Below are 19752 nucleotides of genomic sequence, written 5' to 3' on the forward strand. Positions count from 1 at the left end.
GGGACGGTTACCTGTGAGGAGGATGCACAGATGCTTCAGTGTGATTTGGACAGGCTGAGTGAGTATGGCAGATGCAGTATGATGTGGATAAATGTGATGTTATTACTTGAATAGGTGTAAATTGAGAGAGGTGGACACTCAATAAGGCCATGGTGTCCTCATGCATCAGTTGCTGAAAGTGAGCACGCAGGTACAGCAGGCAATATAGAAGGCAAATGGTCTGTTGGCCTTCAATGTTTTATTAAGGATTTGAGTATAGGGATAGGGATGTTTTGCTGCAATTGTATAGGGCATTGGTGAGGCCACATCTGGAATATTGTGTGCAATTTTGGTGTCCTTATCTTGCCATAGAGGGAGTAAAGCGAAGATTTACCAGGCTGATTCCTGGGATGGCAGATCTGTCATATGAGGAGAGACTAACTCAGTTAGGGTTATATTCACTGGAGTTTAGAAGAGTGAGATGGGATCTCATAGAAACTTATAAAATTTGAACAGTATTAGACAGGGTAGATTCAGAAACAATGTTTCCAATGGTGGCGGAGTCCAGAACTAGGAGTCATAGTTTGAGGATAAGAGGCAAACCTTTTAGAACTGAGGCGAGGAGAAATTTCTTCACCAGGAGGGTGATGAACGTGTGGAATTCACTACCACAGAATGTATTTGAGGCCAAAACATTGTCTGATTTCAAGAAGAAATTAGATATAGCTCGAAGGGCTAAAGGGATCAAGCTATATAAGGGGGAAGGGTGGAATCTGATGTTCAGCCATGATCAAAATGAATGGTGGAGCAGGCTCGAAGGGCCAAATGGCCTACTTCTAGTTTCTCTGACCTTTATTCTGCTATTAACACCTACCCTGGACCAATGCTTTATGCCTTTAATACTATCATTACCACTTCCTTTGTCTGTTTTCCATGACATCTTTGTCATACAATCTCCCCTGCCCTCTAACCTTTTCCTGAGCTTTTCCTTTGTTCCACCTGCCCCTCCGCGTTTGTAATAGTATAGAACGCCTACCCCTCTTCATTTCAGAAGAAGAGTCACATCACACTCGAAATGCTCACTCTGTTTTTCTCTACACAAGTTCTGCTAGACCTGCTGGGTTTTTTCAGCACATTCTGTTTTTATTTCAGATCTGCAGCATCCACTATACTTTGTTTTTCTATTAAAGAAGTTTAAAGGTTGTCGCGAAAAGAATCCAGAGATTATATTTCCTCCAGGATAATTCGAGAGCATGGGGTGGACAATTTTGACAGAAGTCAAAAGATGTTACATACATTATTCCTTGCTGAGCTTCAGTTGGTGGAATTGCTCTCTGAACACTTTCTGCAGATATAGCCTCCTGCTGAGAATTCTGTCTGTCCCCTTTTCCTCCTCCCTCTTTCATCAGTTTGTCCTGTTCTGTGCGGCCTCTGTTCACTCCAAGTCGTGCTCTATTCCAGGGGAAATGCCACATCTCGGAGCCATGTGTTTGTGCAGAAGCTCTGAAGCTAACTAAAGCTCCTTCAGCTCCTGCCACATCACTTCCTGTAAGCTTTTGCAATTGACACGACAACAGAGAGCACCAAACACTGTGGTAACAGCCAGAAACAGCTAATCGTTCCGTAGTTGATGATTCCTTTAAATAGCACTGATGGGGTGTCCTTCCTGCTGTTGATGAGTGTTCAGCAGTGCGGGGTTAAGAGGGGGCACTGTCTGGAGCGTTCAGCTCTAAAATGATATCGCTGATGTAAAATCGGTGTTGCTATCATGAGCTCCCATCTCTGCATCCTTCAGCAAGTTGATCATTTGCATCAATGTGACGTCTGGCATGATTTGTCCCACAAGGGTGTGTGTGTTTGCTCATATATGTATGTATGTGTGAGTTCAGCGTGGGTGCCCTTTCTTTGAAAGTCTAAGGGTATTCATAGCACCCAGAGAACCAATGCTAATGACCTGAATTTTGTGCCCAATGTTTTATTAAGGAATTTACCCAGTCACCTTTTTAAGAAGAAATTGGCAAGATTTTTAAATACTTGGCTTGAGATATAAAATGTTATTTTCTAATTTATGTTTGGTGAGGGCAGGAAGGTCATGTAGTTCCTCAGTGTACTTCTTAATTTTTTTTCTAGAATTTTTCTCTTTCCTTACATCTACTTGTCACTTTTTCCTCCTTTTTTTAGAAAAAAAACCTTCTCAAAACCTTCTTGATCAAGCTTTTGGTAATCTGACTATAATCTCTCCAGGTGGCCCAGTGTCATATTTTGTTTTATGATGTGCCTGTGAATGTCCTTGGAACATTTTATGACATTAAAGGTCTTCTGTAAATGTAAGTTAAATTTAGTATTGTGCCTTTGCTCATTCTGTGTACGTATGCGTGTTAAGGTTTGAAAGAGAGGGTACGAGAGAGCATTTTGTTTTAGCGAGATTGCTTGATCCTCACTTTGACCCCTGCTCCTGCAGTTCTTGAACTCCTGAACTGCAGTCTGTCTGTTTTTATTAGCCTTGTCTGAAATTGGCTGAGAACAGTGTTAACCTTAGCGATGTTTTGGAAAAAAAGATATTCCGGATAGGATGCAGCAAAGCCATGGGAGAATTAATTGTATCACTGGTGCTTTAGGTTAAACTAGCTGATTATAGACCAGGCTCTGAAGAAGGGTCAAACGGACTCAAAATGTTAACTGTTTCTCTCTCTGTCCATGACTGCTGCCAGCCCTGTTCAGTTTATGCAGCATTTTTCTGCTTTCGTTTTATATACAAGGGGGTTGAGCTGTTTGCTTTAATGACGCAGCAGACCTTTTTACCCCAGGGAGAAAAATAAAACCAATGTATTTAAAAATGGTCTCAGATCTGAAGAAGAGTCGCACACCTGACTCGAAATGTTAACCACTTCCCTCTCCACTGGTTCTGCTGCCCTGCTGAGTTTATCCAACATTTTCTGTTTCATTTTAGTTTGATTTGATTTATTGTCACATGCATTGGGATACAATGAGAAGTATCGTTTCTTGCGCACTATACAGACAAAGCATACTGTTCATAGAGTACATGGGGAGAAGGAAAGGAGAGGCTGCAGAATATAATGTTACAATATAGCTAGGGTGTAGAGAAAGATCAGCTTAATATATGGTACATCCATTTAAAAGTCTGATGGCAGCAGGGAAGAAGCTGTTCTTGAGTCGGTTGGTATGTGACCTCAAACTTTTGTATCTTTTTCCCGATGGAGGAAGGTGGAAGAGAGAATGTTCGGGGTGTGTGGGGTCCTTGATTATGCTGGCTGCTTTTCTGAGGCAGCGGGAAGTGTAGATTTGATTTGATTTGATATATTATTGTCACATATATATGTAAACAGTGGAATATGTTGTTTCTTGTGCGCTATACAAAGTATACCGTACAGGCAAAGAAAGGAAAGGAGTGGATGCAGAATGTAAAAACGAGAGCAAAAGATAGAATCAGAGGGTATGCTGCGTACAGCTTGCAAGAAATCAAAAGATGGGAGGCTGATTTATACTATAGATTATGTACAAGGCCAAGCTGTCACAGCAGACCTGTTTTTTTTAAACAACAGGAGTGGGAGGAAAGGAAAACTCAGTGTTTTTAAAAAATAAGAGTATGTTACCTGCTTTATATTATCAAGATCCCGACAGCTGTGGAGTTGAGTCTGCGTGCCAGTGTTGAGTCCTGGGGTGTGTATATGCGAGGGCTCTGGCTGTTGTGGGTTAATGCTACAGCACCAGATTGTGTGCATGTTGAGGGCTCAGGCTGTTGGTGGGTTAACTCCACAGCACCAGATTGTGTGCATGTTGAGGGCTCAGGCTGTTGGTGGGTTAACTCCACAGCACCAGATTGTGTGCATGTTGAGGGCTCAGGCTGTTGGTGGGTTAACTCCACAGCACCAGATTGTGTGCATGTTGAGGGCTCAGGCTGTTGGTGGGTTAACTCCACAGCAGCAGATTGTGTGCATGTTGAGGGCTCAGGCTGTTGGTGGGTTAACTCCACAGCAGCAGATTGTGTAAATGTTGAGGGCTCAGGCTGTTGGTGGGTTAACTCCACAGCACCAGATTGTGTGCATGTTGAGGGCTCAGGCTGGTGGTGGGTTAACTCCCCAGCAGCAGACTGTGTATATGTTGAGGGGCTCAGGCTGGTGGTGGGTTAACTCCCCAGCAGCAGACTGTGTATATGTTGAGGGGCTCAGGCTGGTGGTGGGTTAACTCCCCAGCAGCAGACTGTGTATATGTTGAGGGGCTCAGGCTGGTGGTGGGTTAACTCCCCAGCAGCAGACTGTGTATATGTTGAGGGGCTCAGGCTGGTGGTGGGTTAACTCCCCAGCAGCAGACTGTGTATATGTTGAGGGGCTCAGGCTGGTGGTGGGTTAACTCCCCAGCAGCAGACTGTGTATATGTTGAGGGGCTCAGGCTGGTGGTGGGTTAACTCCCCAGCAGCAGAGACCCTGACATGTCCCCCATCCTGAACCCAGCTGAGAGGGCAGAGCTCGAGCTCCAGTCAGGTGACCCCCCCCGAGCCAGCAGCAGCCAATGAAGTGCGCGGCCCGGGGCCCCGCCCCCTCCGGGCGGGTGGCGGGGGCTCGCGCGGCCCTCTCTCCACTCCGGGCAAAAATTCAACCGCCGCCGCCGCCATCTGCCCGCGAGCCTGACTGAGGAGATCACCTCACACACACACTGACAGAGCATGGGGGAAATAACGGCCGCCGCTGCCGCCTAAGATGGGGAGCTCCCACCTCCGGAGCAAAGGGTTACCTCTAGGTAAATGATTCTTTTGTGGCTTTTCTCTTTTTGATTGATTTTTGTGATTGTGTGAAGTGACTTCAAAATTAGGGCGGGCTGCTGCTGGGCGGGGTGGGGTGGGGTGGGAGGGGGACACACGATTGTCAAATATGTTGCGCGCCCTGCACAAAGCAGTCAAGCTCATTCCAACTTCCTCCCCCTCGCATATATATATTTCTGCTGCTGTTGTGCTGCTGTTGAAAGTGTTGTTCACTGAGGAGTTAGTTGTACAGATGGCCCTCCCCTGTCCTCCTCAAGCAGCCCTACATTAAGACATTTGGAGACACCAATGGCAGCAGCACTTTGTGTGTATGTGTACTTCATCATCCCCGTCGTTGTGCCCTGCAGCTGTTTTATTCCACCCCCCCCCCTTCACTTTTTGACAGTGGGAGACTTTGTTCTTTGTTCATTTAATTCTGAAGTGGCTGGACCTTTTTTTTTCTCTTTTTTTTTCCCCCCTCCCAGTTGCTGTTGAAATAAGTTAAATCTAATTATATCCCCCCCCCCCATCCCCAAAGAAAAAAAAATGCACCCAGCAAAATTTTTAGTTGTTTTACTTTTGGAGATTTTTAAAACATGTGTTCCCTACTACATCTATTTCCCCCCCACCCCCACAAAAAAAAACACCCTGCAGTTTGTGGCAGTGAGTGGGAGAAACATCAGCTTTCTGTATTAAAATCTTGTTGCCTTCACTTCTGCAATTTCAGTATTTGGGATTCTTGTAACTGCAAGCAGAATGGTCTTCAATGAATCTTGCAAGCAAGGACAAGCCCAACACTTTTTTTTTCTAGTTTTACAAAATCTGATCTTTGGGCTGCGCATAACATCTGCAGAGGATTTTTTTTTGTTTTGCTTGCTTTGGAAATATTAGTTCAGCCGTCAATGTTTTGTACTTGGCTATTTCAGTTGCTTCTTTTGTTTCAGGCCGTAGGAGCTCTGGCTGATGGTGACTTTTTTCCCCTCACAAGAAAGAATCCTGCCCTACCTTAATAGGAAAATATGAAGCATTGAATCAATTGTGTGAAAGATGAAAGGGAATTCTGTATGTCTAATTATTTCCTTAAATAGCTTATTTAATTGATAAAAATAGAACTGTACCCAAGTGTAAACATGATTAATTGGCATTGCTTTTAGCTATTATGGTATTTTTCATCGACTGCAAACTCTTTCCAATGAAGATATTAATATTTAATTAGTATGCTTGGCATTTCCTAACACTATCTTGTTCCTTGAGTTGGCCTTCAATTGTTGTAGCAGCGAACAAAATCTCTGTCCCTTTGTCACCTAGTTGGTTCTTTCCGTGTTATAAAATAGTTTTTTAGTTGAATTTAAAGCCCACTCAAGCTGTGGATTCTGTTGACATGCTACAGTTGCATTTTCCTCCATGTGGCTTCATAAGGAATATTTATGGAGTTTAATTTGGCACATTGCAAGAATATGAAGACCAATACAGCTTGGGAATATTCTGAATATTGCAAAGGAATTTTGTATAGATGTGCTTTCAGATATCTGAATAGGTGTGATGTCGCTCCTTTAGTGGAAGAAAAGGACTGAGAAAAATATACACCAATAGTGACTTGATATAATTTTTAAAAAAATCATTAATAGGATGCGGGTGTTGCTGGCTGGGTCATCATTTATTGCCCTTGAACTGAGTGGCTTGCTCGGCTATTTAATTGAACCGTAGAATCCCTGCAGTGCAGAAGGAGGCCTTTAGGCCCCATTGAGTTTACACTGACTCTCTGACAGAGTATCTCATCCAGGCCCACCCCCCACCACCCCATGCATTTACCCCACTAATTCACCTAACTGACACATCTTGGGACACTAGGGGGCAACTTATCATGGCCAATCAACCTAACCTGTGCATCTTTTTGACTGGGAGGAAACCCGGAGGAAGCCCTTGCAGTCATGGGGAGAGCATGAAACTCCACACAGACACCCAAAGCCAGAATCGAACCTGGGTCCCTGGCACTGTAAAGCAGCAGTGGTAACCACTGTGCAACTGTGCTGTGCAGAAGGCATTTAAGAATCAACCACATTGCCGTGGCTCTCGAGTCACATATAGGCCAGATCAGATAAGGATGGCAGATTTCCTTCCCTAAATGGACATTAGGAGCCTAATTTTTGTTCTCCTGCCTATGATACAAATTGTTTAAAGCTTCCACATATCCTAATGATGACAAATTGGGAGAGCTATGGACAGTGTCATTAATTTAATGAATATATCCCAAGATTTGTAAACTGTTGAAAACTTAAAATATAAACTAAAATGTCTCTTAAGAATTTAAATTTTCCCACCTAATTTGCACTGTAGCACAGCATCAGTCCACAGAGATGAATGGATTGTATTCTCTAAATCTTTACTGGTTTGAAATTTCCAAGTGTGATGCTGATGCCGATATTCTTTTAAGCAGCCAAGAAAATGCAAACATCGACAATGCATAGTTTGTAAAAGAAAAGTGCCCTGTTGTCAAGAAGTGATATGAATGCTACCCTCTGCTGACTTAAAATTGTGTGCTGAATGGTTAAGCTGGCTTTCAGTTATACACTTCAGTTTACCCCTCACCTATATTGTATAGCAGCTTATTCTGGTTGGAGAAAAGCCTGTTTTTTGTATTGTCACCAAAAATAAGCTTCAAACTTAGATCCAGATGGTGTGTTTATACATTTTTAAATTTTTAGAAGTTAATTTCCTGCTGGCTGAGCTTTTACCTACAGACAAAAAAGTTGAAAGCTCAGATGGACTGTTCTAAACTTGCCTCAACAGGGAATGCAGGGTTCTTTTGCCAGCCAGGTTCCATACAGAACCTTACAGAGAGAAGTTTCCTCTCTATGTTTAGTGTAAGGTTAATGGTGTTCATCGCAAGCGATTGAGAATTTTTTGGCTGAAACCAGCATAAACAAAATCCTTCCCCTGTATGGAGAAGGGGCGTTCCAGACAGTAAAGTAGGACATGAGAGGCTATTCTTTTCACTCACCACTCCTGCTGTTGTCTGATCTTCAGCATTTGCCACTGCAACTTTTATACCGGGCGGCACGGTAGCACAGTGGTTAGCACTGCTGCTTCACAGCTCCAGGGACCTGGGTTCGATTCCTGGCTTGGGTCACTGTCTGTGTGGAGTTTGCACATTCTCCTCGTGTCTGCGTGGGTTTCCTCCGGGTGCTCCGGTTTCCTCCCACAGTCCAAAGATGTGCGGGTTAGGTTGATTGGCCATGCTAAAAAAAAATTGCCCCTTAGTGTCCTGGGATGGGTAGATTAGAGGGATTAGCGGGTAAAATATGTAGGGATATGGGGGTAGGGCCTGGGTGGGATTGTGGTTGGTGCAGACTCGATGGGCCGAATGGCTTCTTTCTGTACTGTAGGGTTTCTATGAAATTGAGGTTTACAGCATGGAAACAGGCCCTTTGGCCCAACTTGTCCATGCCGCCCAATTCTTACCACTAAGCTAGTCCCAATTGCCCACATTTGGCCCATATCCCTCTATATCTATCTTACCCATGTAACCGTCTAAATGCTTTTTAAAATACAAAATTATACCTGCCTCTACTACTGCCTCTGGTAGCTCGTTCCAGGCACTCACCATCCTCTGTGTGGGGAAAAGAAATTGTCCCTCTGGACCCTTTTGTATCTCTCCCCTCTCCCCTTAAACGTATGCCCTCTAGTTTTAGACCCTCCTCCCTTTGGGAAACAATAGTTGATTATCCACCTTATCTATGCCCCTCATTATTTTATAGACCTAAGCTTCCTACGCTCCAGGAAAAAAAGTTCCAGTCTATCCAGCCTCTCCTTATAACTCAAAGTATCAAGTCCCAGTAACATTCTAGTAAATCTTTTCTGCACCCTTTCTAGTTTAATAATAATCTTTCTCTAATAGGGTGACCAGAACTGTACAGAGTATTCCAGTGTTGCCTTACTAATAATGTCTTGTACAACACCCTTTCAAGGAGCTATGAACCTGTACTCCTAGATCTCTTTGTTCTATAACGCTCCCCAATGCCCTACCATTAACTGAGTAGGTCCTGCCATGAATCGATCTATCAAATGCATCATTTCACATTTATCTAAATTAAACTCCATTTGCCATTCATTGGCCCACTGGCCCATTTGACCAAGGTCCCATTGCAATTCTTCACTGACCACTACGCCACCAATCTTTGTGTTATCTGCAAACTTACTAACCATGCCTCCTATATTCTCAATAAAATCATTAATATAAATGACAAATAACAGTGGACCCAGCACTGAGCCCTGAGGCACACTGCTGGCCACAGGCTTCCAGTGTGGAAAAACAGCCCCCACAACCACCCTTTGGCTTCTGCCATCAAGCCAATTTTGTATCCAATTGGCGACCTTACCCTGGATCCCATGAGATTTAACCTTATGCAACAACCTATCATGTGGTACTTGTCAGAGGCCTTGCTAAAGTCCATGTCGACAACATTGACTGCATTGCCCTCATCTACCTTCTTGGTTACTCCTTCAAAAATCTCAAATCCATGAGACATGAATTTCCACTCAAAGTCATGCTGACTGTTACTAATCAGTCCTTGCCCCTCTAAATGTCATGATGTGGAGATGTCTAAATGTCTGCAGGTCCTGTCTCTCAGAATACCTTCTAACAGCTTACCCACTACAAACGTTAGGCTCATTGGTCTGTCGTTCCCTTTCTTAAACAAAGGCACAACATTTGCTACCCTCCAATCTTCATCTTGTTTAGCATTTTCCTGGCTGGAGAGAAAACAATGTTTTTGGGTTGGAAATGAGCAAAAATATAAAGCTTTATCACCAACCTGAAAATCTGTGATGGCTGGTATTCCTGTATCGTTTCTGGATTCTGGGTCCCAGATAAAATTTAATTTGGTGATTCACAAGTTCAACCCAACCCTATTTTTCTACTTACAACAATTTCAAACCAGGAAGTGGGTCAACAGCAAGTTTAATGAGAAGCAATGGTAGTCATCATTGTAACTTCATACTGCCGGGAGAAGTAAAACTGGTGTTTTCCCACTGAAAAATTGTGGCCCCCTCGAGCTTTGTTTTGTGACATGATGCAAAAATTTATAATTTAGGAAATTATTGTGAAGGAACCGAGAAAGTCGGCAATCTGTACAATGTTAACTCTTGTCTTATTTGCCCACTCATATACCTTTTTTGGTATGAATTTCTTTGGCAGTTCTCTCAATCATCCCCCCTCACATTATTGTTTCCGAGGCCCTGTTGCCAAAGATATGGGTTTTTGCCCTTTTCTGCTAGTCCACCAATTAATGCATTTATTGAATTGAGTTTCGCAGCATGTCAAGGTAGGACTTGAATGTACAACATGTGAGACTCTAGTTCAGCAAATAACTATTGTGCTCAAAACTGCACACTGTCCCCAAAAATACCCCAGTTCATGTTTTATGCAAATGCAGCACTACTTTTTCACGCTTGAGCTTTATGCCCCTTTATGCAGCTATTGAAGTGTCTTTTTAATGACTTGATGTACCTTCACTCTCACTATCAAAGTAATATGTATTTGAACAAGAGGGTCTGGGTTTTCCTGTTCAAGGCAGAAATTGGGTGACAGGCATCAAATTCCCACATCTGTTGTTAACCTGCTGGAAGGTGGGATTCTCACTGGGTCAATGTCTTGGTGGCTCTAGAAATGGGTCTGCCACCCAGGAATGTGAAGTCAGCTGCCATGTTAATTGGGCAGATTGAGGTAAGTGGCTTCCAACTTCCCAATATTTTCATCAAAGTGGGCATCTGCTGAGTTTTCTGCAAGGCTGACCAGCTCCAACTGAACAGGAACAGGGGTGGCAACGTAGAAGTTGTTTTATTTAATGCACAAGGGTAGAAATGTGGGCAACACCACTGCTGAGCAATGAAATGCTAATAACCATTCTTTCCCTACCCTACCCCGGGGTCCCAAGTCTCCATTTTCCCCAGTCACTTTTAAGATGAAGGTCCTCTTTTTTTTAAAAAAGTGTTGTGCACAGAGAGCAGACACAGCTGGAGGAGTGGGAGCGGAGGAGTTTTTATTCATTCGTGGGACATGGGCATCGCTGGCTGGTCAGCATTTATTGCTCATCGCTAGTTGCCTGAGGGCAGTTGAGAGCTACATTACTGTGGCTCTGGAGTCACATGTAGGCCAGGCTGGGTCAGGACAACAGATTTCTTTCCCTAAAGGTCATTAGCAAACCAGATGGGTTTGCCCAACAATTGACAATGGTTTCATGGTCATCAACAGTCTTCATTCCAGATATTTTTTATTGAATTCAAATTCCACTACCTGCCGTGGCTGAATTCGAACCTCGGTACCCAGAATGTTAGCCGAGTTTCTGGATTAATAGTCCAGTGATGATACCACCAGGCCATCGCCTCCCCAGTCAGGAACCTCGGTACCCAGAATGTTAGCCGAGTTTCTGGATTAATAGTCCAGTGATGATACCACCAGGCCATCGCCTCCCCAGTCAGGAATGGAGGAGGTACACCACGGAATTGGGCCACATTCTGGCCCGAACTGCCAACCATTGCTGTGGCTGCTCTCTCTGCACAACACTTTTTTAAAAAAAATAAATAAAAGGACCTTCATCTTAAAAGTGACTGGGGAAAATGGAGACTTGGGACCCCGGGATAGGGTAGGGAAAGAATGGTTATTAGCATTTTATTGCTCAGCAGTGGTGTTGCCCACATTTCTACCCTTATGCATTAAATAAAACAACTTCTACGTTGCCACCCCTGTTCCTGTTCAGTTGGAGCTGGTCAGCTTTGCAGAAAATTCAGCAGATGCCCACTTTGATGAAAATATTGGGAAGTCGGAAGCTAATTACCTCAATCTGCGCAATTAACAAGGCAGCTGACTTCACATTCCTGGCCGGCTCTGCTCTTCTTCCTCCCCATCCCAGACCTCGAAACTCAGCAGAGTTGGGAACAGAAGCACAGCCCACCCGACCATTTGTTTTTGCTGCTGCATCTCTGTTCAGTCCTGATTCAAGACTGGAGACTCTGGACCTAGCTGTTTCATCCACATTCTTCAGCACCTTTCCTTCGCGTATTTACTCCAATTTTTTTTTCTTTCCCACAGAATGGATCTTTTCATATAAAATTGCAACCAGCAAATGTTTACCCATTCTGTTAGTCTGTCCACATCTTCTGCAACCTTTCTAGTTGCTAAATCTATTACTTTTGTGTTATCCACATTTTGCTCTTTATGCCCAAGATCAAAACACTGTATGCATTGAGAACAAAAATTGGACACTGGTGCTTGGACTACACCATTTCTTGACCAGACAACACCCTTTTCTGTTTCCTGTCTATAGCCAGCATTCTGTCCATGCTGCTACTTTCCTCTCTTCTACTTGTCTCTTTTCTTTATAGCAAGATGTTGTGTGAGGCCCTTTACTGAACAATTTTGAAAAACTATTTTTGTACATTGCATCTACTGCATTTCTGTTATCTGTCCAATTAGCCACACCTCAAAATACATTGAAAATAAATTTTTTCAAACATCCCTTGTCTAACAAATCAGCACTATGGCTGCCTTTGATTATTTGTGTGTTTCTAAATGTCTTACTTATTTTACCTCAAATGATTGATAAATAACTGATTTAGAAATTTAACCTCCTCTGGATGTGCAATGCTTAATGTGTTTGTGTAAAAACTCTTCGTTAACTTAGTGCAATTGTTAAGACTGTTTAAACTGGTTAGTAATGGTGTTAAATAGCACATCAAAGAATTTTACATAGGTGTGTTAGGTAGCATGCTACCAGAGCAAGTATCAGAACAAAGAAAATAAGGTGTCAAGTTACTAGACAACGTAGAATGAATGTCTCGTCAAAAATATGCACATGTAAATAAAATGCTAGAAGATTAATATTTTAGAGGAAAGCATCATCCACTTATTTCCCGTATGTCATATCCACTTATTTTGTCAGTCATTTTGTAATGTGGCAGTTCCCTCCTCTGATACAATTAGCTGTTTGTTTAGCATCTTAACCTTCACAATCCAAGTCATTGATGTAAATTTGAACCTGTAAGTCAAAACGCTAATCCTTGGGGCCCTGCAGTCAACACTAATACCCTGAAGAACCAATCTCCTTACTCTTCAACCAATTCCTTATCCATGCCCAAATTTTATCTTGATCTTTATCCCTAATGTGACCGGTCTGAGTTGCAAGTGTGACTTGCAGAATAGAATTTGGCTTAATTGATCACAGGAACTGCCAAAACAATTCATAGATGAAGCAACAATTAAATAAGGCTCTTATGATTGGATATCTTCCTCAGGAAATTGAGCAGGAACACAGTTTAAATATAGCTTTGTCAGCTACGGCCGTCTGTTCTGGTTTCGCATGAGTAGATTAGCATCTACTGCAATGACTTGCACATAGATAGCCCTCCCTCATGCCCATTGCCCACCCAGTAGCATAAAAGTCTTCTTGCACCAGTGTATATGCAATAACTTTGGAATACTAATTGGGGTCCATTCAGTGCAATGTTTGATGAATCTGCATGAAGTTCAGTAATTGCTTGTATGAATTTGTTTAAAAAGCATAAGTCTCTCAAGATTTTGGAAGATTCAGTTAAAGGTTTTTTAAAAAATCATAGGGTCCATCTTGCACTTGAAGTAGAGAGGGGGGGCAATGAGATTTTATTCGATCTGTCTTTTGACAGTAGCAATAATGCACACTCTAATTGAAAGGACACAAGGCCTTTGCATCATTGTTGAAATATGGTATTCTAGTTTGTGGAAATCTATGCTATATTTGTATGCCTTTAGTAAGAATGATACTTTGATAGGAAGCTAGTTAATATTATAAGTTTCTTTTGTACCTAAAGTGCCATGAAATTTTAGATTGTTGAAAAAGTCTGCCACATTCATGATGTATTGTGACCTTTTTGAGAATGGTGTCAATCATTCTCCTGTTTAAGAGCATAAAGTTACCTTATTTACTGAACCTTCATTTGACAACTTTGAATGTCACTAATACCATAACCTGCAGTTATACTCATCCTGGATAGCGCTATTGATCTAATTTTTAAAACATTTTAAACGAACAAATGGAAAAATAGAGTATAGGATTTTTTTCCTGTGTGAAGGGAGGCTGAATAGGGTGAAGGCAAGTTCAAGTTTCTGCCTGAACCACAGAACAAACTGTCTCTTATGTAGTTTATTACTGGTCCAGAACAGCAGTGCAACTAGCATTGAAATTAAGTGCCAGAGTAAATATTGAATTCAAATTCATACATTCAAAGTCTGAAATATAGAAAGTAAAATTTAAGAAATCAGTGACCTATTTCAACGTCATGAAATGTGATTGGGAAACTAACTAAACTGCAGTATCTTACTCATTTTTGTTTTTACAAGAAAGCATACTGTAGAATAGGAACTCCAAAAGGGCAGTATCCAGTTTGAGGGTCATTTCGGGTTGGTACACTTATTTGTATTAAAGTTTCATTTACACAGAATGTGAATAGCAGTGCTCGCTTGTTTTACACTTTATTATTAATACATTGTCTATTAATTATATTTAGAAAAAGCATTATGGCTATCGCTGGGTTCCAACAGATGAAGCAATGAAGATTTTTTTACACAAAAATGACTACAGTATGCACAGTGGGTCCTTTTCATTGCTTTTTTTGAACTTTCTACCCTGTCGTGCGAAGCCAACGCAAGCAAACAATAAACTGTTACATCAATAATTGTTCTTTAATGAAATTCTTTCTTACTGCCATAGCTCACTGAGTATTGATTTTAGACTTGTTTGTGCAAAGAACTACATCTGAATTTGTGTTAGTTAAGGTTTTAAGTACAAAAACAACAGATTTTAACTTTTCAAGGTTTTTGCAGTTCTTAGTGACCATAGGATTAATGCACCATGATGCTGTGCATTCAAATTCATTATAATTTCCCTTTGTCGGAAGTCTTTACCTCATCTTTTATTTAAGCTGAACTGTAGTCTGAACAGGAGATCAAACCTTGATCAAATGGCTCTTAATGTGAACAAGTATATCTTTGTTGTGCCTAGAGGCTTGTAATGACAAGTTTTGACTACATTGAATCCTTGTTTTACAAAAAAAAACTGGATTAATCCACTGGAGAATATTGTACCTTTTTTAACTGCAATATGAAAATATACTTTGCAAATCACCTTTGTTTTCAGATAGTTTTGAAGAGAATTTATCTCTGGTGAACCAGCATGACTGATCTAATGGCAAGGATGCTGCGTGGCTGTTGCAGAGCTATGGTGAAATAGCGGGAGAGTGGGACTAATTGGATAGATTTTTTTCACAAAGCTGGCAGAGATATGGCTGGATGAATGGTCCCCTCTTGTAAAATTCTATGATCTGTTCCATGAACTACCTGTGACAAGAGACTAGCAATAAGTGGCCAAGCCCACTCATAGTTCAAACACTGGCATATTCAGGACGCAAAGACATTTTTTAACTTGGGAAAATGAGCAATATTAGCCGATTTAGAAAGCCAAATTTAAAAAAAAAATTCTGTTCAAGGGACACAGAACATTGGAATTCTAACATGTATTGCCAAGGGATGGTAACATGTCCCAGTTGAATTCCCAATTTCTGTGTGGTTTGCTGCATCAACTAGAGGCTGAAAGTCTTTCCACAAATTAAGAAGGAAAATCCGAGAAAGAGCTTGCATGCATTTCCTGCCTGCTGGTTCAAAGTGGCATTGGCAGAACCTGAGGGTTTGTAGGGTCGGGACACCAATGTGTGGGTAGAAAAACAAAGGTAAAAGTTGAGGCCAAAAAATTTAAATTAAATAATTTGCAGTCAGTGTTATGTAAGTTGGAAATGAAGGGCATGCATTTGTTGAACAGAAGCAGATACATACTGACCTGGATCTTATGTAGAGTGCCAGTCATTGTTGGATTGCCATTCTGTTCAAACTTCTCTACGTCTTGGCACTGTTCCACATTTTTTGCCGATCTTCTGATCCTGGTTTCTCCAGAAATGTGGAGTGCATTGTCCCATAGGGAACTCCATTGTGGCATTGTAGTATCAGGGGTAAGACAAAATGTACCCTCTTTTTACAGCACTTGCTGCCATATGGTAAGTTTAAAGGTCCAGTGTGAATGTTAGTGAATGGGTAAATGGATGAATGAATAGGGTGATAGAGTGAATGGGGTAAGTGGGTAGGTGGGTGAGGTGGCAGGGTGAGTGGGGAGGTTGTTTCGGGAAGAGTCGTCAAGATCTGATTGGGGTGGTGGTCGGAGGGGTGGTCAGGTCAAGGGGGCAGTCATTGTGAGTGTTTTGGGAGGTCAGTTATGTAGTAACCCAGGAATGAAGTAAGGTTTTTTCTATCTAACATTTCCTGGGCAACTGCCAGGTAAGTACCGTGAAACGATCTGAAGTCTCCAACTCTACACAGAGTCAGAGGCATTTGTGGAGGGTCCCAGAGAGCAGGAGAATTGCCCATCGGAAGCTGAAAATTTCCAGACTTCCACAGGGTCCTGCCACTGCTGATCTGGGGCCAGTCTAACTAATCATCTAATTCTTCAGAAATGCTTGTGGTAGGTTTTTGGAATTTTTAGAATGGACTCTGGAATGCATTCCAAAACACAACGATCTAGCGGAATGATCGACACTGATTTAAGCTGATGGGCCGAAGAACCAAGGGAAGCTTTCTTATGCAGCGAGTGATTAGAATCATAGAATCCTACAGTGCAGAAGGAGGCCATTCAGCCCATTGAGTCTGCACCGACCACAATTCCACCCAGGCCCTATTCCCGTAACCCCATGCATTTATCCTAGTTAGTCCCCCAGGCACTCGGGGGGCTATTTGGCATGGCCAATCCACCTAACCCGCACATCTTTGGACTGTGGGAGGAAACCGGAGCACCCGGAGGAAACCCAACAGAAATGGGGAGAATGTGCAAACTCCACACAGACAGTGACCCAAAGCTCGGAATTGAACCTGGGTCCCTGATGCTGTGAGGCAGCAGTGCTAACCACTGTGCCACCGTGCCACTGGACTTAGGATCTAGAATGCACTGCTTGAAAGGAATGGAATTGGACAGTTATTTGGAAAGGAAAAAAATTGTTGGGCTACGGGGTAAAGGCAGGGAAGTGGGATTAGCTGAGTTGCTCTGAGAAAGCATCTACAACCAGTCTATGGGAGGGATTTTCCGCTCGCCCCCGAGGCGTGTTTTACCATGGTGGAGGGAGCCTGCCATTGGTCGGCGGTGGGATCCTCTGACCCTGCCGCGCTCAACTAGGCCTTCTGTTCTATGAACAAGTTTCCAGGCTGCAGGGGTTTTCCATCGGTGGTACTAGATGATTCCGCCAGCAAGAACAGCCAGAAAATTCCAATCAATGAATCTGAGGTAATATCAGCAAATTTATTCTCCAAGCTATCTTTATGGCTCTCATATCTAAAATAATTTTATCACTATAACTGAGCTAATTAAAGACTTGAAATAGTTTTGGAGAAAGTTTTTTTTGCTGTGTTCATATGTTTGTTGGAAGCTGAAGTAGATTCAAATGTATCCTGCATTTTCCATGTCATATGAAGAAGCAGACAGCATGTTTCTTTGGCAATTGTTTATTAGTAGGCCAGTTATCTTTACCATACTAATTTGGTTTAAGTAAATTCTAAATTGTTCACTGTCAGGTCCATGCAGTTAGTCTACAAAATTCTTTCCACGTGTTTAAAAATGTATAATTCTGTGGTATGACTTAGATTTATAGTTTGTATTTGAGCTCCATGGCCGAAGTATGAAATATCTTGAAGCCAAAAAATGCGATTCTTGTGCATAATAGTTTATACCTCAGTATTAATGCATTTTGTGTAAGTAAACTATCGTATTCAAGCTTCAGTGTGTGAAGTTAAATGTTGAACATAGTAATGAATGCTTTAGTTGATACCTTGTGGCCAGTGAATACTTGTGTTTGTACTGAGCTATACAAATCCAACCTGCAAGTTTGATTCCTTGTCTGTATTGAATCAGCTCAAGTTTTTGAGCTTTTTAGAATGGACCCTGGAGTGCTTTCTGAAACAAAACAGTCTGTCAGAATGGTCGACACTGATTTAAACCAACTCGGCCAACAAGGTAGAGCTCATTGTTAATTAACCTGCAGGCATTCATTATCACAAATGACAATTTGAATAAGATACCTGTATATGCTTATCATAGTAAGGAGAGAACAAGAGCAAAATGCCCCTCAATGAAAAGACCTGGTGACTGAAATGGCTGATCTTAGTATGTCAGAATGATTCTGTGGTCAGGGGATTCTAAAAGAGCACTTAGACCTGTAGACTCAATATGTATTTATTTTTGTTTCTCTTCCTACACCTAGTGGTGCATAAGACAGACCGTTATCTGTTCCCACAGTGAGGTTTTCCTAGAACAGACCACTAGCTGGAGGTTGTAGCTTGAGGGGTGTCATTCTCTATCAAGGATGGCTGACCAGGAGTCTCCCCCACTCTTGTTGCCTGCCATTGGTGTGTTGGAAGGATTCTGCAGGTTGATGCTCATCCTGTTGGCCACATTATGAACATGCCTTTCTTGGCCAACCCCCTCGGGTGGGAGTTGAAGCCAGAGCTTCCTGTTCCGAGGTAGGAACTCTATCCACTGTTCCACAGGATCCCTCAGGCTCAAAACGACAGTCCATAAATTGGGTTTAATCTAGTTAATGCGACATCAATATTACAGTACGTTTCCACCAGATCAGTCAAGCTCAGGATAGACTCATAGAGTTTTTAATGGCACAGCAAGAGGCCCTTCAGCCCATTGTGTTTACAATGGCCATCAAACACGAATATATTCTAATCCCATTTTCCAGCACTTGGTCCATAGCCTTGTAGTAGTTGGATTAACTTCAAAATAAAACACTGATCCCGCTATGAATTGACCAATGCGCAGGAGATTGGATAAACCTTCTCAAACAATAGACAAACTCTTTTAGTACACATACATGATTTGGAACATTTCGTCACCCTCTTGGCTCATGGACTGCCTCCATGCTTAAAAATTATAGACAACTTTGTTCTGCTATTAGCTGTGTACAATTGAAAATGAAAAAGGTATACTGGACAATTTTGAGCTGTCTTTCTTGCTAGTTCTCTCTTTATAAATTATTTCACTTCTCCCAACTTTATCATTTTAATTACTTTATTATACAACCTATATACTTATTCTTTACCGAGTGGCTTCCAGGCTTTGCCATCCAGTTAGGAGGTGAGAATCATCTTGATCAAAGCCGCTGAAAGCCGGCTTCAAAGAATATCTCCTTTAAGCCAGGAGATGCTCAGCACTTTGAAGGTATAAATGGCGAGTTAACTTCTGGGTTAGTTAAAAGCATGCTTGGTGAGTCATCCAATCTGTTATCCTGGCAACCTGATTGTGTATAAACACAATTAACAGAAAGGATTGAACATTGAGTTACAAGAATCTTGCATATATGTTCAAAATATGTACTGTTGAGCGGCTAAATGAATTTGTAGATCAAGAGCAAGCTTTTCTAAGTTTTAGTTTGCATATTTAAGCTATTTTAAGGCAAAGGTGATGAAATTCCCAGGCAAAAATTGAGGGTTAATTGTTTGATGTTGCGCTTTTAAAAAAAAAAAATTAGCAGAATCTCAAAATTAACAGACATCTGATTATTTTTAATGATTTTCAAGAAGTAATTGGCAGCTTCGGTTGTGTTGGACTAAGAAGTAACTGAACCTTAATATAGATTCTCATTCCTTTCGATTTCCGGCATCTGCTGTGTGTTGGTGTAACAACCCTCCCAGAATGGCTGGGAGTCTACTGGAATTGGCATCCATCTCCTGGTGACCATTTAAAGTAATCCAGGGGATTTGAGTTATGCATTTGTGTAATTTGAATGGATATAGAGACGAGTGGATGAGGTAGGCAGCCAGGACTTTTGTCCAGGGAGCTGATGGCCACTGGATGTGCCAATTCTATTTCCGGTAAGATGGAAGCGCCCCAGATTTGGATTGAGGCCACTGCTCCTTCTGTAGGGCTGGGAGATTGTTTTGG

General features: G+C 42.0%; 1 protein-coding gene across 9 annotated transcripts in view; it reads left to right on the forward strand.

The window, feature by feature from the left end:
- Positions 1 to 19752, forward strand: part of ctbp1 (C-terminal binding protein 1) — a 263134-nt gene that overhangs the window by 191594 nt on the left and 51788 nt on the right. The window contains exons 1-3 of one of the 9 annotated variants that reach the window (XM_078223232.1): positions 4536 to 4737; positions 5690 to 5800; positions 14279 to 14360. The exons of 4 other annotated variants lie outside the window; for them this stretch is intronic. In XM_078223232.1, coding sequence (XP_078079358.1) covers positions 5786 to 5800; positions 14279 to 14360 — 97 coding nt within the window. In that variant the 5' untranslated portion in view covers positions 4536 to 4737; positions 5690 to 5785. Of the gene's footprint in view, positions 1 to 4535; positions 4738 to 5682; positions 5801 to 14278; positions 14361 to 19752 lie in introns of those variants that run through there. 4 more of the 9 variants (XM_078223222.1, XM_078223259.1, XM_078223268.1 and 1 more) reach the window with 4 other exon arrangements.

This window comes from Mustelus asterias, chromosome 1, assembly GCF_964213995.1.
Source record: "Mustelus asterias chromosome 1, sMusAst1.hap1.1, whole genome shotgun sequence".
NCBI lineage: Eukaryota > Metazoa > Chordata > Chondrichthyes > Carcharhiniformes > Triakidae > Mustelus > Mustelus asterias.